The sequence below is a fragment of the Larus michahellis genome, chromosome 7 (genome assembly GCF_964199755.1).
Source record: "Larus michahellis chromosome 7, bLarMic1.1, whole genome shotgun sequence".
NCBI classification, from domain to species: Eukaryota; Metazoa; Chordata; class Aves; order Charadriiformes; family Laridae; genus Larus; species Larus michahellis.
In genome coordinates this window covers 2,083,024-2,108,898 of record NC_133902.1, presented here as the reverse complement: position 1 = coordinate 2,108,898, position 25,875 = coordinate 2,083,024, and the positions used below count along the sequence as shown (strand labels likewise).

The 25,875-nt window shown below is 42.2% G+C and overlaps 1 protein-coding gene across 8 annotated transcripts in view; it reads right to left on the bottom strand.

Moving 5' to 3' along the window:
- CUX1 (cut like homeobox 1) overlaps positions 1-25,875 on the bottom strand; it is a 280,996-nt gene that overhangs the window by 83,836 nt on the left and 171,285 nt on the right. For all 8 annotated transcript variants that reach the window (XM_074595981.1, XM_074595973.1, XM_074595975.1 and 5 more), the window contains 3 exons: positions 18,578-18,626; positions 7,619-7,723; positions 4,785-4,973 (listed from right to left, as the gene is read on the bottom strand). In XM_074595981.1, the coding sequence (XP_074452082.1) occupies positions 4,785-4,973; positions 7,619-7,723; positions 18,578-18,626 (343 nt within the window). The remainder of the gene's footprint in view (positions 1-4,784; positions 4,974-7,618; positions 7,724-18,577; positions 18,627-25,875) is intronic.

Genomic DNA, 25,875 nt, shown 5'->3' with positions numbered 1-25,875 from the left:
GCATTACAGAATTCAGTAGGGCCCAATTCGGCTGTTCGCAATGTCGCTGTCGTGTGTTCAATAAAGGGATCGGGGAAGACGGTATTAAAAATGGGGCAGCTGAAATTTTTAGGAAACTGATAAATTGGGTAAACAAGCAGGACGCTTTGGCACATCCTGTATTCTTAACAGGACGGTTCTCGATAACCTTATCTACATGAGGAAAGACTGAAGAAGCTGTTGTTGACTGGAACGCCTTAGGCTTGTAAGACTTCTACAATGCCTCATGCCCAGATAAAACAGCTGTACCAAGTCGTTTTACAAGCATTACTTACCGCAGTAACTAACAGGATTACACACCGGAGATGAAGCATTGAGACCGGCTCAGAAGGCCTTTTTGCTCAGGTCTGCCTGACCTGGGGCAGCCTCAGTGGCTTCTCTTCGGTGTGAGGATGGCACAAACGTTGAAACAAACCTCCTAACACAATCCATAACGCAATGCCACACATTTGGACCTTACCCAAGAGCCCCTGCTCCCAACAACAGTGCTCATCACTACAGGATAAATGCTTCAGGAGGCCTAAAACATAGTGATACATAATTGATGCTGTTACGTTGCTTGCGGAAGCCACATTAATTTCCCACTAATCATTTCTTTGCTTAGTACAGGCACGCCTGACCTAAGCAAAGAAAGAACAGAACTTACTGGCTTACAACTCCCATGGATAAGTTCAGGCTAGCTCTGCTTCACTGAATTTTTGGTGTTAAAATTGGCACAGAATCCCAAAGGTCACAAGAAACAGAAATAACACAAGGACGTACCACCCTCAAAGACAAAGCATCCACCTTGAAAAGGAAAGGAATATACGACATGAAAAAGAAAAATAGGGCTTTGTGTCCAGGGGAGGCTGCCTTCAGTGGAGAAGTGAATTCAAGAAGATCCTACACCCAACTCCTGGGCTGCTCGTTGAATGCAGGAGGAAGGCAGGGGAGGGATAATTTTAGCAAACCCGTTTACAATGCAGCCCCATAAAGTTGTGCACCGGCACAATTAGGGGTGCATGAACGGCCGGGCTGGGACAGACGAATAATCAGAAGTGGGAAGAACAATCAGAAGTGGGAAACTCTTAACCATGCTGTCTTTCCCAAGTAAGCCAGTGCGTAGGCATCGCCCATCTCAAAGCTATCCGGTGGGTACAAGCAGCAAACCTGAACACCATGTAATAATACAGCACCCACAGGATCAGTGAGTCCATCATCTGAGCCATCTTCATAATTTAAATGAGGCTTCTTCAGATGTCAACAGCAGCATCGTGGGGCTTTGCTGGACTTCCAGCTATTTCGCCATCTTTAAAGGACCAGAGGGCCAGCTACAACATGGCCCAAGTTCAAGCAGCTTTTCAAGCTGCAGCTCAACACTGAGTAAAATGCAGTTACTGGAACGAGGAATCCAGCCAGGCTTTTTAGTGCACCGGACCAGGCTCAGGAAGACTGGAGAGGGATCTTCACATGAAACCAGTGAGCCAAAGAGCCCTCGGTACCGGCGAGGGGGCTCAGCCTCGCGACTGACAGCTCTAAAACTGGATGCAGGCGATGGGAGGACCCTGCGGAACCACCTGGCATCGCTCAGCTCTCCTTGGCCGTGCCACTCTGCGGCTGCCTCTCGCTGCTCTGTGCTGCTCTACAGCTTGAAGCAAAGCTACACCACACAGGTCAGCTCTGCCTTAACTCTGCCACTTGGAACAGCTTAGCTTTCACAGTAGGGATAACTGGCTATTTACATTAGCCCTCAGTATAAAAAGTACTGGAAGCGATTTAAATCAAACTATTATCCTGGATTAATATTTTAGTTACTTACACAAGGATATGCGGAGAAAAAAAGCTTTTTGTAGAAAAAAAAGATATAAAATGCAGAAAAAAAATCCAATTTCCATTTAAAATATATCTATATTAAATCGAATTCTGTAAAGGTATATGCTATACCCTGAAAGTATTTCTGGAAATTCTAGGTACACGGCACAGTTTAAAAAAAAAAGAAAAAAGATGTTGACGGAATGAAGCTCTCTTGGACCCTCAGGTACGTGTGTGCTGTTAGAGCAGTATGGCAACCAGCAATATTTTACTTTGAATTGTATAAAAAACACATCCATCCATCATTCCCAAGTACCTAATACAGAGATTGTTGCCATGGAAAATCTGCACCTAAATGTATACTTTACTAAACAATGTAAACTAACAACTGAGAATGCAACGCCTGTGTATACGCAGACCATTTAGGCACTTGGCATCTTCCCAGTCAACGACTGTTTTGAAATGTATTAGTATGGTAATTGTCTCAAAGAACCCTGAAAAAATGCACAGAACATGGTATAACAAAGGTTCAAGCTGTGAGACAATCTGGAGGAACTAATATCTTGCACTAAATATCAACCTGGTTAATTCAGACAAAATATATTCTAACGTCCTCCAACATACACAAATGCAGGGAGCCAGAGGACAGACGGAACGGACGGGCGGCATTGCTGCACGCTAAATTTGCAGATATTCCATGTTAAGGAATCATCTCGCATCGGTTGTGCGAGTGACCCCATGTTAGAGGATGCACAGGTAAGTTCCCCTCTTACGTTATTTAAAAAGACCAAACCGTCACTGTATTATTAACTGAAGCGTCTCAGGTAAAACAGCACGGGCTGTATTCTGGGGCTTAAAACCTTTTAAAAACCCCATTAGGCTCATGTCGTGGTTTAGTTTCCAGTGATATACTAAAAGGCCCATATTAATTAACCTAGGTTATTTGCTGTATCTCTCTGCTAACTAGCACCGCTGTATTTTAACTGGGTAGCTGGGAAGCTCTAACTCCCAGCAACAAAGGGTTAATATCATTACAGTTAGAAAAGTCTTGTTACTAGAGGACATGTTTTGATTATTAGATTAGATGAAGATAAAGAAGCAATAATTTTGAAAGTATTTCTGTATTGTTTCATTAAGTCATAGAGTATTAAAGAATTCCCCCAAGATATGGTCTGAGAACATTGCTTTAATTTGTGAAACTGATTCATTTTTTGTGGAGGCAACCATTACAATAACAGTTATTTTAGAAGCAATTCCTCTATAATCAAACATGAGATCAACACATCACCACTGAGATTTGGGTCTCTGTACCACACGTCTCAGACACAGGGTTTCCCAGCACTTTGGGGTAAAAGTATGTATTTTGAAATATTTTTATAGTGCAACAAATAAGGTTAAAGAGGGTTGAAATGACCAAAACTTTATCAGTAGAGTCACTGCATCAGACACGATCAACAGGAACCTAAATACAGAGCATTAGGCGGGCCAGACTATGAGAAAATGGAAGGAGATTACTGCAATGAAAATCAAAGACTTGCTCTGTCATTTCTGTGATCCTACTCCCTTTGAAGTTAATGGCTAACTAATACTGACCTCACCAGGAACATGCTTCATTCCGAGAAAATCTGTCAAGTGCAAGGACTCAAGGTATTTTCTATCAGGCTTTATGAAAAAATAAAAAAACCCTGTGACATGGGTGTAGCCAGCAAAACGCGTCCCTCCGAACCGTCCTCCCTCATTACGAGAGGTGCCCCCAGAGACCGATACCATCAATACAGGAACCCAGTAAGTTTCCTTTGCTCTACTCAATTTTCATGAAAATTCTGCCAGGCTCTCTTGAAACATGCAGAACGCATACTGAATGCAACACTTCAGCTTTCATCCTTAACAGACACTTGTCCACATAAATTTTGCTACGCCAGAGCAAAACTAGTAACCTCTAAAAAATGTCAGAATTAGAACAATTTGTAAGAGTTGCAATTGAGCATTAAATCATTCTGATAGAGGAAAGCTGCCCACGCCACCGTCAGAGCTAAGTGGGTACCATCAGCCTCCTGCTTTCAAAAACCTCTCAGACAATAAAACCTGCAAAACTATGAAGTTTTTAATGGAATAGATAAATTTATCTTGTTTACACTTTGAAGCTCATAGATGGCAGAACAATGAAAGAGATGGGAGGTACAGGAAACTGATTCATAACACATGTCAGGAAACATTTCTCATGCTTACTGATAGATCAAAACAGTGTGGGCTAGCGCACGAAGAAAGTAAAGCTGCTGAAAAGGTAAAGGTAAAAGGGTCACTCACAAAATTGCTAGGTGTTTCTTCTGGGTTTGGTGCAGTGCTACTGGTGTGCAAACGAGCATAGGACTAGACTGCTAATTATAAATGGGATTACCGTGCAGCAAATATACAGTTTAAAAAAAACCAAAAAAGCTTATTAAGGCCAAAAAGCCTTCTCTTTGTGTCTTGGCTTTCCTTGGTGTTATGCTCTAAATGACACACTTCCCTTTTCCAGTGGAGAGAACTGGAGGGGGTAGCAGGTAAATTCAAAGATAGACCATAGCACGATAAACATTCCTGGCAAAGCTGCAATACCCATCGCTGGAATGGGAATGATAAATTTTAAAACCCAAAAAGGATTTTCTGTGCCTTTTCAGTTCAGCCACTTCACTATATATCCATGGTAAATATGTGTTGGCTTTAATCCTAAAGGTAGCCACGTTCTGCAAAAACAAATTTCAAACCAATGGGAACTAGGTAAATTAAATTTCAACAAAACTGTGCTCACTTTGAAGAAAACACCACAGAAACTGGAATTCAACAGCATCCTGAAGAAGTCAATGGCTTTTCCGGTGCCTCTCAGAACCACAGAAAACTTACATCAGTAAAACCCAATATTGGCACGTCAGTTATAGCCTTGGAAAGCTGCTGAGCACAGAACCGAGCCTTACTTTGAGTGTGCTGTTTTTGGCGGTCAGCTGCTGCTCCAGCTGTGAGATTTGGCTGCTGGAGTTCTCCCGCAGCTTGGTGAGGCTGCCCTGGAGTCTCTGGACATCTTCTACCAGCTGGGCGATTTCCCGCTCCTTCGCAGCCAGTTCTACTTCCAAGCTGGACCGTGTTAGCACCTCGATGGCCTGTTCCTAAGGTGAAAAAGATATTAGAGCACATAAATAAAAAAATGCAGCAAGCTTGAAGTCAGGGCAGTTAGGTAAGGACCAAGCATGGCATGGGGTAGCATGAGAGACAGAAATAATCTCTAAATCCTGTGGCTGACTGCGTGAATCTGGAAGATGAACCTTTCTGCTCCCCAGGACAGCTCTTTGGTGAAATAAGGATAATGGAGAGAATAGATGTCCCTATTTCGTAAGTGTTCTGGAAAGAGGCAGCCGTGAAAGTCAAGGGATTCTATTTAGATCTATTTATTATTAATAGTCCAAATGCTTTGACAACTATGAAAATCTGTGCTTACAAAATACTAATCAGATAAAATATTCTGAAGTAATGGAGCAGAATTTCTTAATCAGGAACGGCAGAGTCATGTGCCTTTGGCTCTTCATATGCACGCCATGTTCCAGGCAAAATTGTCAAAAATTGCCCCAAAGTGCTACTTCCAATGAACTTGCTCCTCGCATGAAAATTGTTCACTGTTAACGTTACTGCGAGCAACTAAAGCCTGTCCTCCATGGGGATGAAGACAGATGTGACAGCTGTTAAGACAAGGCCGTTCTCCCTACGGTCTCCACTTTCAGAAATTCCCTTTCCTGAACCAGGATCTTTCTTCTTCCAGTTTCCCACAGCTGCAAAATCTGTCCTCAAGCCTGAAACTTCCTCACTAGACTGACATTGCAATAGGACAAGAAACAAGAGAGGACAGAGAAGTTAGGAAGAAGGTAGGATCTATTCAGAAAAGATAATACAGACTAATTGTACCATCTCTTTTGTCTCCTTTTGTGTTAAGAGATCAACAGCTATAATGCTTCGGGAAGCTCTGAACCTCTTTCCATGAAGAACATAAGGAAATCCTTGTGGGGATCTGGGGAGCACAGGGCAACCCAGTGACGAACACACGTTCCATTAAAAAGCCTAAAACGCGTCTTACAAACGTTAATGGCTGTTCCTCAGAAAACACCAGTGAAGTAGGAAAAAATCCATTTACCGAGAGAGACAATGATCGTAAGCACTAATACCAAAGACCCTACAGTGAAAGAGCTGAAAATTCAACCCACCGACGCTGTCACCCAAGCACTTTCCTTACAATTCACGATGACATTGCAGCAGATTGCAGTATACTCCATACCCTCTTCTCTGGAAAATACAGGCACAACAAAATACCTTTTCCGTATCTTCTAAACACTTAGCTTGATTCTCCGTGACTACATGGCATTGCATCTCACAGAATGCTACATGTATGAACAGCAGTTAACAACGCTCTCCTATTACACTGAATTATACTTTTAACTTGAAAAAAACCTCTAATTTGCTTGCATGAAACATCACAAGTTGTATAATCATCTGCTGCTTGTGCCTATTGAGACTAGAACGTAGAGTCTGAAATAAGATAGATAATGATCATTTTCATCCTGCAGTAGTTGTCATATTAAATATAAATGAAGTGCAGAAGTACTATTAAATACAAGAAAGACCTAATGTTAAAATAATGATAAGACTAGGACACGAGATAGGAAGAGGCAGGTAATTCAGAGTTACAAGTGATATTTGGGCTTTTTATTCTTTTTTTATTTTTTGTTTTGCAGCCTGCGTGTCTATCTTTCGATTTCCCTGAGAAAATACTGGGTCGTATTAATAGACGACCAAACAGATCTGGAGGACTTACGGTTTGTTACTCATTCTCTGCAAATGTATTTTAAAGGCAACCATGTGTTTCTCCACTGTCAGTGTCAAGCGTGTATATGGCTCGCAAGAAAAAAAGCAATACAAGGAGCATGATTTCTTTTGTTTGTTAAATCTGCTGCTTAGAAGTAGACTAAATTTCACTTAATTGCATATTTACATTTAAGTACTCCTATTTCTCCAAAATCAAAATAATCTGTCTGCTCATTTGCGGTACCTGTTAACCCAGGACCAGCTGGAGTCCTGCAATAGCGCCCTGTGCCTGCACGGTCCGACGGCCTCCCCAGCCAGCGGTGTTTGCTTGACTTAGAAACACGCAGAGAAGGCAACAACCAGCCAGACCTTTAGGAGCGCAGGGTATCTCCTCAATTTTCTAAGCTGCTTTTATTGAATTTGTAAGCGTAATTCTCAGCTGAGATATATTCACAGTGAAAACCGGAATGATACCGAATTTGTGTGTGGCTCCTCTGACAGCCCGTACACTAAGAACAACAAGCCGCAGCCATGGGCAGGCAGCAGGTCCCGCTAACGCGACCAGCTCTGGGCAAAGCTGGTGCCCTGGGTCTGAAGCTCCACACCCCGGCACTCTTTGTCATACCGCATTCCTGCCTTTATTTTCCCTCTGCTGACGCTCCTGCCAACAGGAAATAATTTCCGAGCGTTGCTGCCGTCCGCCCGGACCGGCCGCCGCGGAGATCTATGGATCACCGTACCAGTCACCACGGAGCAGAGTGACCTCTGTCCTTCCTGTGGTCTTCTGCAGACACCAGCCCCCTTAGAAGTTTAACCAAACTGCAATCCCAAAGGAACACCATTCCATTCCAGTTAAAATACTGCTCCAAACAGATATTTTTATAGCTGCGAGCATAAATTGAAAGAGCTGTGCTGCAGGAATGTCAGAAACCTGTAAGAGTCAGTAAATATTTTCTCTCACCACATCAGGTGCCTTCTGGATCTGCGTAGCAAGTTGGAGAGATTTGTTGGCTGACGAGAGCTGCTCCCTTAAGGTCTCTGCTTCTCTCTGAGCCACCTCTGCCCTCTGAAGGAAATGAAAAGGGGCGAAAAGAGAAAGTACATTCAGTTTAACAACTGACAATTATTACAAGAACATTCATCAATTCATGCCTGACTGAATATAATTGATTTTCCTAAACACTCAACCTAATAAATGTTAGAAAAAAACATAGAATGTGATGGATTTTTATTTTAAACAGTACAAGGAAGAAATAATTGAGCGATTATGACAGTAATTTAACGCTAGGAGCAAGGAATCCCCTGCTGATACTAATGCTGCGGCCCACTGAATTTCCCAGACTGAATAAATACAAGTGGAAATGGAGTCTTTTTATTCAATTTCTTTCTATTCTCATAGACCAAGCAGATTTTATTGCGAGGTTCCTCATGGGAATAATTCTCCTGGGTAAATGCTGAATTAAAAGATATTCTGACCATTCTCTCTAACACACATACAATGTTGTGGGCTGTCTTTCTTCAGTAATTATTTCCCAAAACATGAATTGTTAGAGCCCATTCTTTCAGCAGGTCTATTTATTCAACAATATTTAACCCTAAACTGACAATTTTGCACAGATCGGTTACCAACTGCGGAGGATTTACAGAATATCTGATAAGCCTGTGACTTGGCTACCAGACAAAATTCCCATACAAATATTCAATAATAACAGAATGGAGAAAGGCAGAGTTATGAGGAAAGATCGTCTGTACAAGACTTAGGGGAGAGACAGATGGATCACTAACTTCAGGCAATAAATAGCAGCAAAGTCCTTTCCATAACCATGTATAAGCTTCTGTTCAGAAAAGCAGAACAAAACCTGGCTGTTTTTACAGCATAGACTCCTCCTGGTCAGACTTTCTTCTCTCTTTTTCTAAAAAAATGCATTTTATTATTATAAAACCACACTGCTTACCTCCTTGAGTAACCAGTTTTTCACCTGGGCTGCTCCATGCAAATCACACTGCACTTCCAGCAGAAAATAGCTAAAATCATCTCCTATCTCCACTTTCGAGACGTATCACCAACTCCTCCAAACCCATGAACTGCCACCAACCAAGGCCAAAACTTTTCTTGACCAACTTTTACCCTTTACACCAATGGGTCCCTTGCCTTATTGAATAACAAATTCATTTTTAACCAACGAAAACTGCTGTATTTTTTTGCACCAGATTCTCCACTTTTTCAGCTAATCCTTTTGAAAACCTAAGTCTTCTAAAATAGTGACTATAAAACTTACATCCCCGTGGGCGTGCATGGTCTTTGACTTCCTAGTCAAAGCGGAGACTCTGCCTGCGTGTTTAATCAATCAGTAAACTAACGGCAATCAAATACTAAATGCATCATCTGCGCTATTTGCTCACAACATTCTATTAAATGATTTTGCATAGGTTCTACAGCAGTAATTAAAATGTAATTGTAAAAGTACAGTAACATGGCTCTAATAATCAGAGCAAGGGACACAAGCTATTGTCTGCCTGAAAAAAAGGCAGCAGAATTAAAAAGGCACAAACAGAGAAAGTTTACGTTGTTTGTGCAGCTGGATAGTATTAGGATTAAAAACTGAGCTAACAATACAGATGGAGATACATTATTTTCTCGCACTTTATTAGCTGTAGATGTACCTATATTGATCTAATAGCTGCTAAACAACTCCAGCAAAGCAGGACAAGTCACTACACTGTGGCACTTGCTCTTGCGTCTACTGCTGTATAAGTAATGGGTTTTGCAGCCTTAAGCAATTCTGCTGATGGCTTCCATTCACAGCAGCATTGTTTTGAGAATCTATTCAGCTTGCATGCAAGCAAACCACAGAGGATATTTCTAATAGATGTTACATCTGCATATACAGTAAGCTGTCAGCTGCCCTTTCTGCACAGCCTCCCCAGCCAATTCAGAACACCTGTTGTAATCCTGTGAATAATATCAGACAAGACTTCATACCACGCATTGTTAAAAATACATCAACAGAAACTTTGGGCAATTCCGTTTGGGAAATACTGGTCAATTATTCTTTTTTTTTTTTTGCCCCCAGAATGGAAGCTTTTTAGAGCCAGCTTATAGATGGGTTCAGCGTCTGGAAAGCACTTTTGGGTGCCATTGCAATATAAATTATAAATTACACACAAAAACCTGTTAAAAGAACAGCGGTTTCAAAACTGAGCACTTAAAAGTTCTGAAAGGCCAACCCCATGGCCGCAGGTGCGCTGGGCCACCCCGTGCGCGGGGCTTTGGGAGGCAGGATGGATCCGCGCAGCAACATGCCATTGCTTTTTCCCACCGAGACCCCTACTTTGTTCAGCTCGCGGGATGAATCTTGCTCGGTGAATGAATATTTTGCTTTGTCCTGCTTGGTCTGTGTGCGACCTCTGCGGCTTATTTACTGCAAACTAATCCCACCCTCCTCTGCAGATAGGATTAATCGCTTCCTCATGGGCTGTGATCTGGTTTCCACCACCAGAGGATCCAAGAGCTTCAGAAATGTTAATGAATGCGCTGGCAGAACCCCCGTTTTGAGCTCCCTGGGTTCCCCAAGCTCCCAGCATGTTGCCATTTGGGTGGCTCGGGCTCACCAGCACCCAAGACCTCACACAGCGGCTGGGGTGCTGCTTCCTCCAAAGTCCTCTGCCTTTGCCTCTCTGGCTCCTACCCCTCTTTGCTTTGTCCCCTTCCTAATTCATTTTGGCCACTGGAAGCACCCTTTGCACCTTCTCTTGAGCTTCCCGGTGCCTTTAGCTTCAGGCAGGAAAAAGCAAGCTCGTATCTCACACAACTTAACAAATACACACGAACTTCCACGATTGGTCTTACCCCCACGATCTCCTCCTTCCTCTTTTCCTCGTTGCTTCTTCTCCAAAGGTCCTGGTGTCTACCCCGTCCCGCTCCTTCTCCTCCCTCCCTCCCTGCCACCAATTCCCCCTTTCCGCTTCCCGCTCTCCGCGCTCTCACGCCGGCGGTGCCCGTCTCCCCGCCGCAGCCCGGAGAAGCATCTCCCCTCCCGCTGCTCCCCCTCGAAGTGGCGCTGAACCTTATTGCCACCAAGAGAAGAAAAACCTGGCTGGTTAATGTTCACCCAGCTGGGTGACTGCAGCACGACTACAGCGTGCTTGGGACAGGCACGGACATCAAAGCCGACAAATTCAAACCAGATTCTGTTGAATTTGTGTGAACTCATATTTTTTTTCAGACGCTTATAGGCTGGCCAAACTTGGGGCTTTATTTTTTTTAATTTTCCTTTTGCTACTTGAAGCAACAGAAGATACAAGCCTGAGAAAAAGGCAAACCCTCCCTCATCAAGTGCCAAGCCCCTTCTCTTAAATATGGGCACAGCAGGCTCCTCACCAAAACAGCAAGAACAACTCGTAACATGTGGGGAGAAGTGGATTTTTTTTCCTAATCTTGTTCTTAGAAATGGTTGAACAATTTTTCCTGAAATAAGAAAAGAGAGCGCGGCCAGAGACAGACGCCCAGTATGGAAAACGGCTAAAACCTACCAATCTTGCACAACTTGGAGCCACTGGAAAGTTCACGCAACCTTCTCTTTGTGTGAAACTCTCCCACTTTGGCTAAGAAATACGTATTCCATGGTACAGTTGCTTTTCATCAGTCAGAGCTGAAACTCTTGGTTTCTTACTTCCAAATCTACTGTGCACAGCCCAGAAAAACCACGATGACCAGTGACAGTCACGCTGCTGGCCTTGCTAGAGACCATGCAAATCCAGCATTGCCTAAAAATGACGTTTTTCTGGATACCTCAGTCATACAATTCCTCTTAATTTCCATATCGCTGTTTTTCTAGCGGAGAGCTACTCCCTAGTAACGAAACACCTCAAAATACTTTCGTTCTCCTTAATACAGTGTATAAATATTGTAGTGTTCACAGTGAAGCCAGTAGGTCATGATCGTGGTGCTGCCGTGTGCTTTCCAATTAGAAAAAAAACAAAAAAGCCTTACACGATATATCCAGTTTAAATTATTCTCATTGTTTCCTGACAAGATAATGAATAGCATTAACTGAGTGCTCTTCTACTTACAGTAAAATGTTAATTTGATCAAAGACCAGTGGTGTGAATAGCAAAATGAGATACTTACAAGCAAAAAAGTATAACCTTTCCCTTAAAGTTCCACCGGCCAAACTATATTTCCTTATTACGTGCTAAATTCGGTGCTATACACGGCAAAATCTTCCTACGGGCTAGGAGTGTATATTACCACAAGTAATTCTGCTGAAGTTAATGAGCCCGGTTATGGCAGTAATCACCATGCTTGGTTTTAAATGCTTGAAGCTGAGATTCTTACTTGCAAGCTGCTGCAAAAAGCTAGGTTTCTCGAAGTACGAGATCAATTAAAGCACTCTGGTTCAATGTGCTTTGATTTTCTAACTTTTGAGATATAAAAATTTATTTTACAACCTTTAAGCGACCCCAGCTTTCACAGAACAACAGCAAGTTGATCAGAAATTCTGTGACATGAAAGACTCTTCAAGGCTCTGGCACCTATTTTTTTCAGCAATGGAGAATTACTTAAAAAAAAAATAAAATAAAACAACTCCAAACAGAAGAGGTTGGGTTGTCTTCATTCTTGTCTTCAGGCTATTGCACTTTCCTTCGTGCACTAAAAGGCTGCCAGATAAATGTATTCCCAACTGAAAGCCAAGCATTTACAGGAAACTCCTGTGTTTGTATGAAAATAATATTAACCATATTTTGCCTTCATACAGCACTTCTCCATGCAAGGAGCTCAACGCACTTTGTAAAGTAAATGTTATTCCCATTTCCCAGATAGTGAAACCACGGGACTGAGCGAATAACCTCATCTGTTACAAAATGGCACGACTCCGCTGAATTCGGCGGGGCCACGGCACACCACGAGAGCAGAGGAGCTGCTCCACGGCAAAGGGAGGCGGACTGAAAAGCGGGTATTTGGGAAGGGTCAGAGCAAACCCCTCCTGCCCAGCACCTGCGCTACCTATACCGGGTTGCATTTGTGTTGCTAAGTGAAAGGGGAGAATTTATTCCATCCGCTGCTGAAAACCATACATATTTTATAGCAATCTCGCTTCGTGGGAATTTGTTTTCAAACCATTTTCCAATGTGATTTGTTAGGGCCAGGAAGGCACCATACCCAATGAAATAAAAAAATAATCTCGAGAACAGCATTTCTCCTAAAATGCCCTGGTAAGGTTTTCTTTCTACTTCTATAGCAGGCGCCGTTTTATGTATTTTGGTGGAAGTTCGGTTACAAAAAATGCTTAAACTCCCTAACCCTTCCTCTACAAATCTTAAAATCTAACACTACGTTTCTGTGGAATAAATAGTACTGATCCAATCCAGATTCTTTAATAAATGGTTATGAAAGAACAGTTGTTTCCTACAGAAACGGAATTTTCTATATTTGACTTTCTTTCCCCAGAAAAAAACAAGAAGTAGAAATCTGGGAGCACTATCGGCGCTGTGAAGATGGAAAGAAAACCAATGGAAACATTTTGCTTTTCCAAAGGCATAAACATGGCACAGACACAGCAGGAAAAAAAATAAATTAATTCTTTTCCTATAGCTTTCACAATGCAATCCACAAAAAAATTGTCCCATGTTCCCTGACTATTCTAACTCCCAAAATCTAAGGATACTTATATCTGATTCTGCTTTTCAAATTGATTTCCTCCTCAGGATTAAAATACAATAACCCAGGATCAAGCAACCCTAACCGAAGTTCTACTTTTTTTCTTTTCACAGTGAAAAAGCACTTTTTTTCCAAGAAGCCCAAATTACAAAGCCCATTAGACTTTTTTTTTCTTTCTCTTAAAACAATGTGAACTGAATGTATAAAGGCAGTAAACAGACTAGATACATCAACGACGTGAAACCACAAACTTTGACTCAATAATAAAACCTTAAACTGAGCCTCCCCTCTCTCTTTTTTAAAAAGAATTAACACTCCGAAGTATTTCTGTTGTCACAACACAGGAATTATTCTTTTCAACAGAAACGCCAGTTTTTCTCACGCACAGCTGGGTGATTCCAGGTTGCAAGATGCAGGATAGAAACAGAAGGATAATTCATTTGAATAAATTTGCCGTCCAAAAGACTCGTGACTTACTGCCATGAACGCTTAAGAGAAAGGGATAAACTTGAAAAGGTACTGAAACGCGCTAACCATAACTATTTGCGTAAAATATACATTCACACAACTGTAACTGTTGCAAATGCAGAAAAGTACACTGGAGCTTCATTAACTTCACTGATTGGAAATTATAATATTCTGGGAATCAAACAATAAAAAATTCAAAGATGCTATATCCCGAACTATGATAAATCATTTATTTTGACAAGTAAGGGTAGTTTAGTTTTAATTATTTATTACTATACTTCGTAGCATATCAGAAAATATGCAGTGATTTATTGTGCAAAATGAAATCTTAATAAAACGAGTCCCTTCCCCAAACTACAGGATTATTAAATCTTCATGGAAATGTGAGGGTGAACTCTTGGCTTACTTTCGTTATCGAGCTGGTGAGTTAGCAAAGTGAAAATAAGCCATTCCTATTGCGTTTAGTTATATTTTGGCTTCAGCGCTTTACACACCCAAGCCATACAAGTCACACCACCCCGGGGACAAGGAGAGGATCCGAGAGGATTTGGGGCCAGACTCTTTTCGGTGGTGCCTGGCGATGGGACAAGTGGCAACGGGCACAAACTTGACCATGGGAAGTCCCATCTCAACATGAGGAGGAACTTCTTTACCCTGAGGGTGGCAGAGCCCTGGCACAGGCTGCCCAGAGAGGTGGGGGAGTCTCCGTCTCCGGAGACATTCCAACCCCGCCTGGAGGCGTTCCTGTGCCACCTGCTCTGGGTGACCCTGCTCTGGCAGGGGGTTGGGCTGGGTGATCCCCAGAGGTCCCTTCCAACCCTACTATTTTGTGGTTCTGTGAGGGCAGAGCCCAGCTGCCCACAGCTCCTCTGCCGCCTCCCAGAAGACGCAGTTGCCTCTTTACTGCTAAAGCGAGTGGGGGCTACTGGCTTCGGACCTTACACACCCCCCCAAACCTACACGTCATGGAGCTAACGGCTCCTCTTGAGGCAGGCGTAGGTAGACCAGCCGTTTTAATGCACCATTCTTGTCCTTTTCGTACCGGTTTATAGCCCTCAGGACTTTGAAGTGGCCGCCACTGACACCCACCTCCCAGGCAGGCCCCCCCTCACGCAGCAGTGGGTGTAAATTGATGTGCTTAAACTACTCTGTGGGAGCTTTGTCAGTGTGAAGGGGACTAGTCCTGCTGCAAAACCCCACTCAAGCTCTTGGATTAACCGCACCGAGTGCCTGGATTAGCAGCTGAGGAATGGCTGGCATCCCAGCAGCCACCACATCGTCACCTCCAGCACCCGCCTCCAAACCCCTCCATCCCACCTCACGCCACTCAAGTGAGGGACTTACTTCTCTTGTTGGTTAGGGTTAGGGTTACGGTTTGTGGGAAAATTCAGTTTATACCTTGTGATAATAATATAATAGAGAGAAACTGAGTTTTGCAGTCACTACCCCTTTTTCTTTCTGAGCAGAAAACTGCAAAGCTCACTGGTATTTAAAGGTAATTATTTCTATGAGCCAGTGAGTTCTTCTGGGGATGATAGCACACAAACGAGCCCAGAAGGCTCCTGCACGAAACAATGTGAGGATCTAAATGAGGAAAAAACAGTGGGAGAAGAGAGGTGACGGAGTCTGCAGACTAGGAAGAACGGTCCATGCTTCACCCAACAGGACACAACGGCGGGAGTGACAACATCAACTCTGTCCCCATGGCTTTCATCACCTGGACCAACGTCAATGAGTGCAGCCACCCCCTCATTACTGCAGAACCGGAGAGGGCAACAGCACTCCCCACCTCTTCAGGTCAGAGAGGCGTCCTCACGTACAGAAGGGAAGTTCGGAAACGCCAGCTCTGGATTTTAAAAGGCCAATGACCAAGGAAGGTGTTTTCAAAAAATATCAGATATTTAAAAATTTACAGCAAATAATATTTTTCACATTTTCAGAGCAAACATTTTGCTGTTCTGTAAATTTCTGCTCCAAATCCCAGTCGTCTGGGTCAGTGTTAATTCCAGAGCAGCAAAACAGCACATCAAAATCAGCAAGGCAGTCTATCCTCAAAGTAGGAGCCATGCTGAGCATTACTCTTTAAAGGTAGCCTTAATAATGGGGAATAAGTACTTACTGAAATGGTAAAAGGAAATGTTAATTTAACTATTAAACACATAATTATGATAAGTACTTGTTTCTGCAATTGTAACACTTCAGCCTGATGCAAACTCACTTTCTGGCCTGTGCAATGGATTTAATTTCTTTCCATTATTTTTTCAACCATAAAGAGGTAAAACACAGGAATTGCTGCTACGAAGATTACTTAGTTATAATTTACAGAAGTGTTTTACAAAGGTGAAGCATCGCACAAGACAAGGACCACGGGCACGTTTCAGCAAATCAGCTGAGCTCCCCCAGCAGCTCGCTGCCCCCCACCCGTGAATCTCCCCAGCCCTGTCTCCTCCGAGGCCACACGCTCCCCTCACATCCCTCATCTCGGCGCTGCCACGTCTCATTGAAAACAAACCTGGCCCCTTCGCCCCAAATTCAGGCTTTTCTGCAGTCCCTGAGCCCAATGGACTCAATAAAGGGTCCCCCCGGCTGCAAAAGCTGCTGCTGGGGAGGGGACGGCACCACAGCAGCCGGGAGGGAGATGGGAAAAGGGGACGGAGAATCACCTCTTCTGGCTTTACTAGGAAGATGAACTGCAAACTGATGTTTACAGGCAGATTCAGAGTTTGCTGAATCACAACCAAACCAAGGGTTATGCACATAAGCAGTAATAAATTTTGACTAATTAAAAAAAAACCCAATAAAGTAAAAAAAAACCCCAAGTTGCAGGTTTGTCCCAGTTAGGTATGAAAATACCTTTAGCATTTCTGTACAAACAGATATGTTCTGTTTTAGTATGGCAATGAGGAAATCAGAAATACCTGTTCTTTAACTACAACCACCTACAACCTACTCTGAGAAAAGAAAAAACCTACTGGGTAAATCATTGCTACAACTTTGCAAAACGTACTGCCTTTGCAAAAATCACCAAATAATTCTACCAAAACATCTTTAACACCTACATCATTTCTAAAAAGCCTACAGATTTTCAAATAATTACTAGCACTCTCATAAATATTTAATGCTGTCTACAAAAATTCTTTTGACAGAACTAAAAACCTACTGTGCAAACCCCAATTTTCTTTTACTGACTAAATAATCAACCCAACAACTTACAAATCTGCCTTCTGCTTCGTTAGTATTTTTCCAATTTATAAAGAACTAATGTAAAGTTCATTGCTGTTAAGCCTGGAGAAGAGAAGGCTCCGGGGAGACCTCAGAGCCCCTTTCAGTCCCTAAAGGGGCTCCAGGAAAGCTGGGGAGGGACTCTGGAGCAGGGAGGGGAGCCATGGGACGAGGGGTGATGGTTTTAAACTGGAAGAGGGGAGATTTAGATGAGATATTAGGAAGAAATTCTTTATTCTGAGGGTGGTGAGCCCCTGGCCCAGGTTGCCCGGAGAAGCTGTGGCTGCCCCATCCCTGGAGGGGTTCAAGGCCAGGTTGGACGGGGCTTGGAGCAACCTGGGCTGGCGGGAGGTGTCCCTGCCCAGGGCAGGGGGTGGCACTGGGTGGGCTTTAGGGTGCCTTCCCACCCAAACCATTCTGTGATTCTGTGATAAAGGACAATATATGTGCTCTACTGGTCAGCTGCACCAGCGGACCGTGGGGGCTGAAAGCTGATCTAGCAAAAGGAAAAAGACAAACCAAAGCAGCAGCTGGAGGGGATTAGTTTTCAAGAGGATCAGTGCCCTGGTCGGGCTCACGGTGCAGCTCCACAACTGCTGACAGCCCGAGGTGCGCAGCGGGGCTGCGGAGGGGAAGGAGGTGCAAGTGCTCTCCCTGGAAGCAAGCTGCTCTTAGGTACGCTTCAACTGGATTATAGAACCATAACCTGAGAGAATTCCGTAATCTCTGATCTTACCTGACAGAGGGATTAATGAAGCTCACTGATAAGCAAATACCTGGTTGAGGTTTCCCTCTATGAAACCATCACTTGTTGCATTTATCACCTGGGAATCCTGTATGTCCACACACATCTACTTCATCCCCTCTAATACAGTCACTCAAAGTACAGACTGCACCAGATGGCTCTTTGCCTGGGTGTTGGGTTTGGTTTTTTAGAAACTTTTTAATTTAAAAAGTTCCACAGGATTGTGCCACTTTCTCGGGAGTGTGTGCACTGTAAGGGAACGTGGAGGAGACATCTCACAGCCTACCAAATTAGCATCCACAGGAACAAATTACAATGTCTTTGTTCTCCTGCACGGCACAGTCTGATCCAACCCTTGCTAAAAATTAATAAGGTCAATAAAACATATCAGAAAAGGAAGGAAAAGTCCGAAGAAGCCCACAAAAGCTGGAGCTGCGGCAGAAGGCCTGGCCTCCGCAGGTTGGGCTGCTGGCAGCCCTGCCACTGCTGCAGGGCAGAAGCCCTTTAATTTGAGTAAACCAGTAGGTAGGGGCCAGCATGATGGATTTAGAAACATAAACCCAAGAATACCTATAGTAGGAACTTAAGTTTAAATTATTAGAAGGTAAATATACGGCAAGCACTACTTTACTGTGCATGCAATTCTTACAGAGTATCCCTAAAGAGCTGTATTTTTCTCTAAATTCGCATATTTTCTTACTCTACACAGTTATGACTGCTAAGTGCATATAAAAGAACTGTCATAAAGTCCAAAAGAGAAGGGGAAAAAAAAAATAATCAAAGTCAGACTTGAAATTTTATGAGGGACTCATTTAAAATCCTACCTGATTTGCTCTTTCAAGGTCTGTCATGATCATCTCGATTTCATCAGCCCTGGGAGAACAAGAGAGCAGAAGTAGTGTTATCACATGAAGAATGCCCGCCATATGAGTTCATGCACTGTTCAATTGCAACATTCATACAAACAATACCAATTTTCGTTATTTTTTTTAAAAGGACACAGTAAGACTGATCAGCCAGTCTTTTGACTGGTGAAATCCTCTTGGGTTTCCGCTCTGCGGACTGGTTAAAGTCTCCGATTCCTTTGCCTGTTCCCTTTTTGCAACAAAATAAGCGTATCAGTATCTGAGCATATCCACTAGATCTTAGATCTTACTCCCCAACCTTCTGCAGAAGGGCAGTGTCATCTTTCCTACATGTAAAGGTGCTTCACAGGTGCTAATTATGGGCAAGTCAAAGACTACAGTTCTTCAGTCAACTACTTGTATACACACGCACAAGATTAGCCTGCTCCTCCGCTGTTTCAGTGTGCCCAGAAGTCTGGATCTAAATTTGGCTAAAAAACCCCACATCACGAGGTCAAAGAGACCAAGAAATTTAATTTTACATTATGCAGAGAAGAGTTCTTTGACACAAATTTATGAAACTTTAAGTTTAGCCTTAGGCTCTTAATGTGCTCCACAAAGCTGAATAGGAAAGTCCAAGGGTTGAAAACTCCACAAATACTCGAGGAAAACCAGATCCTTCACATACGTGGGTTAGGTGGCAGTTACCAGCCCTGACCCTTTAAAAACTCCAGCATTTCTAAGACTTCACTCACACAAAGGATCCAATCCTTAAGCAATCTTTTTTTTTCATCATGGTGAATCCTGGGCAAATATTTCACACGCACGCTCTCACCTGTGAAAGGCACCAGGAAAAGGGCCTACAGACCTAAAAGTATGTTCTGTGTCAATATAATAAGACATATTACTTCTCCCCAGACATTTTGCCTGTCTTGTATCTCTGGACCATATGGAAGCAATAAACACGATCCTCATCTCCTACGAACGGCAGCTTTAACCAGCAAGTCCTTTTGCAATCTGCCAACACCATAATGTCTGTTTTTGGTTTTTAATCTGTAGCAGATCATTATCCATAAAAGCTGTGAAATACTGGAATTCCCTTCCCCTGCCGATGCGGAAAAGTCAGGGTTTGTTTTCCTGCTGATCCCATAGAAGATCCATTTTTCTATGCAGGTGTTCACCGGGAAAGATGGTTAATTGAAGTACAGCAGGGTACTGGCACGCTCCACACCGGATCATTACACTGAATATTGACTTACTCTTCAGCAGCATTTTAGGTTTCTGTGTGCACACTTAGGGAAATGCAGTAAAAAAATCATAATAAGTAAATGTGTATGTATAGAAATTAATGGAAAATTATTTTTAATTACAGCCTTTAACGTTGTCGGGGCAACATGAATTGCCTTTCGAAAAAATCTTTTGGACAATAATGGAAAACAGATTAACATGTGTTTTCTTGTGCAGGAGAAGCTAATGTGCTCTTACATTGGGAAGAAATCATGCACACGATGTTTTGAATTAATAATAAATAACAGACATTAGTTACTGAATTGAACGATCACTCTTTGGGCAAATAAGGATTCTGGGAGTAGCCAGAAGACTAACCCAGACAGGTTAACAAAAGCCTACAGTAGCACTTCCGATCTCTTTAGACTCTGTAGTTGTGAAAAATCCCTTTTGTTTTAGAGTCCAGACCCCAAATCCATCCCGTTAATCCACAGAGGGAAATTACAGTATTTCACAGGGAAAAGGTGTCCCTGAGACCATGCAAAGTGACCCCATTATGTGTCTCTAACAGAGGTAAGAGGGAAGAGAGCATCCTAATGCACCAAAAAAACCCCACGTTTCCAAGCATTTTACAAATATTTTTAGCCGGAATAGTTCAAGGATCCTCTTTATATAAGCTTATGTATTCAGGTTGAATTTATGTGCGAATGCCTCAGGTTACACGGAGCCAGTACATGATGTCTGGACTATGTCACAAGCCTCCCAGATCAGAGCTGGGAATGTCCCATCCCAACACGTCGGCTACAGCTTAAGCGAATCCAGTTTCCGCTTGCTTCTCTGTAGGGGTTGGAGAACAATAAAATCATGGCCTTTCCTCCCAAACAGGAGGTGCCAGGTATCAGTCAAAGGTCTGAAAAACTGCAGAACCTGAAAAGAGCGAAGGACTCAGAAGCAGAAAACCCTCGGAGCCGGGACAGGAAGAGCTCCCTGCTTTGGGAGCAGAAGGGTTGTTTTTCAGTTCAGCCAAGGGAACGTTTTTTGTTGGAAAAAAGATGACGAGACTGATGCAGAAGAGATAAGCGGGAAGGGGTAGAGGTGTGAGGGGGTCTGGACCCACCAAAGGACCCTCAGCCACCTTTAAAGGTCACAGAGACAAGTGAAGGCAGCCAAAGGCAGGGAAAGAGATGAGGACAGAAGAGCAGGAGAAGGCACAGAGGGATGTCCGAGGCCAAAGGACCAAGGGGACATGGGACAGTCAGTGAAGCAGAGGAGCACCCCGTGCCAGCGGCATGGTGCCTGGCTGCCAGCAGAACAGGCTGAAACACGGGATGGTGCCTGAAAAACAAGGTGGAAGGACTCAGGACAATCCCGTATTTAAAATGGACACAAGTATTAATACCGGTATTTGTATGCCATTTCGGCTGGGGTCAGCATTTAAGAGCTCTCTTACAGCATTGCTATTCGCAGCCAATTACCAAAAAAAAGCAACCGAGGATATAGAACGCCATAAAAATGACATTTCTGCCCTTCAGCATGTACAGATAATTCTGACTGAATCCAGTAGAAGTGTCAAACTGTAGCCAAGGGCAAAACTGTCCCTTTGTCCTTGTACGCAGACACACCAGCTGACTGATCCCGAACTCCCCTTCCCCTCACACATTTTTTACCTGGTGTTTCCGCACACAATCTGTCTCCACACACCTAATAAAAGGATGCAACATCTCCGAAAAAATTCAAGCAAAACACCTCCAGCCTAGCAGCCTGCACACCAATGGAGGTTAATGCTGCAACCATAAACGTTATCTTTAAGTAAAGTAATGAATTAAATTACTCTATATTCTTTCCTAGCACAAGTGTCAACAGCAGTCAGAAGAATCTTCAAAAGAAATTCAGTCTTTTCATTTTAAAAGCTCAACTACCACATCAGTAGCTGGCACTCAGCAGTCTAAAATCACTTATTTGAGAAAGTCTCTAATAGCTACATTCACTGTTTGCTCAGCAGAAGTATTTATTATAAAATAAATTACAGTTCTCACACCTTTTATGCACTCACAGAAACAACTTGCATTGATTTATTGTTTACAAAGCACTGTGTCGAATTCAAACCTGCAAGGTACGAGGAAACTCCACTTTGGCTCACGGAGTTAGTCCCACACAGGTAATTTTTGATGCATTCACCATCCGCCACATTTGCTCATTTTCAGCCCTTCCTATTTTAATATTTCTCTTTATTTCAACAGAACTACTGGACAGGCAAAATACCATCCAGCTCAAGGCCGCCAGCATCTTGTCCTGTGGGTTTTCATCGAACCTTGGGAACCTTGAAGGGAACAATGGCCAAGTTTAGCAAATCTGTGGTTTACTGACCCTAAATTTCTGACCAGAGTCAGCCTGCGTGAACTGAACTCACTTATAAGAGACACAGATCTGATGATTTTACTTTTAACTTTCTTCGTTCCTGAAGCAACTTTGTTCACGCGACTCGTCCTCTTGTGAGTGCCTGGATTCCCCCATCACCCCAGGAGCTGAAGGCAAGGAAGGAGAAAAAACCCAAAGTTCCACCTTTCTTCACACTCATCCAGAGAAGGCGGGTAATTAGTAATGAAAAGACCTTTTCCTAAAATACGCTGATATTTTACAGCAGATTTCTGCGTTGCAACCCAACATTATTCAGGGTTTGTCGAGAGCAATACTTTTTTAATGTTAAAACAGATAATGAGAAAAAGAGTGGTTAAAAGCTTTTTTCAGGAACAAATATTACCTATCCTATATTTTCTCATTCCATAGACAGTATAATCATTTATCTGATCTAATTCCTTATAATCTCCATGTTAGAGGAAAAGTAATGTAAGCAAGAAAGTTCTTCAGTCTGCGTTACAGATAGCTCATTCCAAATTTCAACACTTTCAAGGCTAAGGATTTTAGGAAATCAAATTTTAAGCCCAAGCATTTGGAGCTACAGAATAAGCATCACCACGTAAAAAGAATCTGAACTGTTGAAACTGGATCGTCGTGAAATATTCTATTATTTCTTCTCCCGCTACTGTGTTTGAAGTGAAAAACAAAATGCATTAAAAGCTATAGATTTTACAAGGTGTAAGCTTTTACCACTCATGAAAGAGCCCTCAAAGCTAGCATGCCATCTATAAAAAAACAACTTAAGGAGTTAAAAAAAAACCAAAACCACCCCACTTTTCAATTCAATTGCTTATGGGAAATAAAAACCGCAGAAAGGCTCAATTTTCTTTTTAAGATCAAGATAACCGATTAGGTTTGAACAGCATAACAAGCAAGCAAATTTAAGAATTGGTAACACGGAAGAAGCTCAGTTCTTTTTCTAAATAAAATTAAATCGGATGAAAACCCTGAACACCGTGAAGCTATTCACTTGCAAGCAAGAAGAATTTGGACTTTATGATTAAAATCCAGTTGATCCAACTCCTTCATTTAGATACTAGCTTAAAGAGGCAGAAACAATTCCCTTTTTATTAACATGACAAGCGAATGGTTTGCCAAATCTTGTGGCTACAGCCCCCTAAACATTCAAACTTAGTGAACCTTGAAGGAAACTGCTGTTGGATTCTTTATACATGGAAGAGCTGAAAAATACAGATGACACTTTTGAAATTGCAGTCAGTGGCGTGGCCAAGAAACTTCACTAGCAGGGCAGATTAATATTTTGGTTTGGCAAAAAACAAACAACATTTTTTCCCACACATTTGTTTTCTTTCAAAACATGTATAAGTTTACTGGTCAGAGCAAACGGTATATGGAGCCACTGGGGCTTGTTAAAATGTTCTAATTATTAAAACATTTATGCAGGCAATTTCAAACTAAAAGCATACATTATCAACTAATGCGCATTTATGTTTAATTAAGAAAAAAAGAAAAATCCTGTTTGTAACATATATTTATGATCATCACAGAGCAGATTTTGGCCAAATTAGGTAAACATCTTAGCCTCGTAAATGTAGAGGCAATATAACCTGGTACTTTGCTAGCACAAGACGAAATGTGAAGACTTATTTGGGAGGGGAAGAAAAGAAGGAAAAGGGCCAGAGCATTAAAAAAAGAGGGGGGGGGGGGAGCAGTGCATTAAGTTTTTTCAAGTTTCAATAAAATTTTTATCAGGGAAAGTTCCTGGGTCTAGGAAGTAATTTCGGATCACTAAACAACATCAAAATTGCCTGCAGCCCAATGATCACGGCATTCACTCAGGGCACAAGAGCATTCCAGCATTTGAATATTCAATTTTCTTTTTTCTTTAAGCAAAAAAGAAGGATGACAAATTTCCTACCCAAATTCAAGACTCTTTCTAAGCTCCGCTGGTAGATGCCCTCATCTAATCCCTGCACCTCAGTGCCCATGGCAAGCTGCCCACGGTGCTGGCTTGCTTAATTTTTAAGACCTACATATGAAGAACCAAACACTTGCAAGCTCTTAGAAAGTTTCCAGTAGAAGATAATATAAAACCCCCACTAATTATATTTTTCTTGCACCTTATGAGTATCACTGTACACATAGTTTAGGCATTTTTAGAATTCATAATGATTCTAATCCAACAAACATCCATATTTGATAAACCCACCTTTACTGCTAATACAACCTCCAAAAGCAACAGACACAAGGGTCATACAAAGAAAGAAAGAAAAAAATGTTATTTCAGCATAACCAGTACAGCACGTCGAAGGGCAAGAACTCACACACTTTTTACTACTAAGTTCTCAAATCTACTTTTCAAATTGCAAGAGCTATAGGTTAATATTTTCTTTCACAGCAACCCTCTAAGGATCTTCAGATCAGATAATCCTTTTTCCAATGTCATATAAATCCAGGCCTCTCGTAAAAGAATTTCTCTGTTCGGGGATTCATAAATCCACCAACTTTGGTAATGAATTGGGTGTTTCCTTCCCTAGGAACTCAATTGAAGAAAAAATCCTCTCTCTGCTAAGCAGTGAAACACTGGAGGCTTTAAATTGAGAGATCAAAGAAAGGCTGGTTTCAGGTGCTCCAGCGATCACACAGTACGTCATCTGGATTAATCTGGGGACTGGCTAAATGTCCGCCGTACATGGTCCAGACCCCTCTTTGCAGTTATCCTGTACTAAATCAAGTTTCTCCCCTAGAAAAAAGGAGAGAGACTCAATGCACGCTTTTTCAGGGTTTTTTTTGGTTTTATTAAAATTAATTCCTGTTCCCTCTCATTGCTAGCCTTCTATCCAGGCAGTGCACCGCACAGGGATTCAAGCTGAAAAAATAAACTCAATCTCACGCAAAGATTTCTCATTAAGCACACCAGGCTGGTATCGTAAGTACCAGGATCAAGCAGTCGCACCAGCTGCAGGTACCATCTTCAAATAAACGATGTCGTAGGCGCTTGAAAGATGTCAAGTGATCATCAAATATTGATAAAGGTTAAAAAATCTGCTTATAAAGCCCAAGATATCGAGCAATACCTGGATAACACAAGACAAGAATCGTCTCAATCGTTAGAAGGAAAAGACCCTATAGAATAAATTATCTTTCAGCCCACAGAAAAACTGCTTTCCAAGAAAACCTGCACAGCACTTTGTTTTCTCTTTCGTGGCTTAAGTCAGGATTTCAAGGATAACAAAATCATGTTTGCAATTATAAAGTTTTAAACACAATAGAAATCAGCTTTATTATTCCAGTGATACACTAGGGAGCAGAGTTTCTGAAGATCATCAGTGTTTTCTTAATCATTTCTACAAAAAGAAATTGATATGAGTGACACTAATTGATGTGCTCAATATAATAGAAAGAGAAAAAACAAGAATTATATATAACAAACAGATAACACCAACTCATAGAACCCCAGAGCTGCAACTCCCAGAGTGTTACACACACACATGACCTCGGCACACTCTGCAGACCAAAGGACGCTTACTGTGAGCAGCTGGGAGAAAGAAAGGGCATATTGGTTGTATTTCAAAGTAGCCCGATATATAAATAGGTGGTACATATTTTTTATTTGATGACAATACTATTTTCTTATGTGGCACATATTTATATATATTGCACCACAGCCA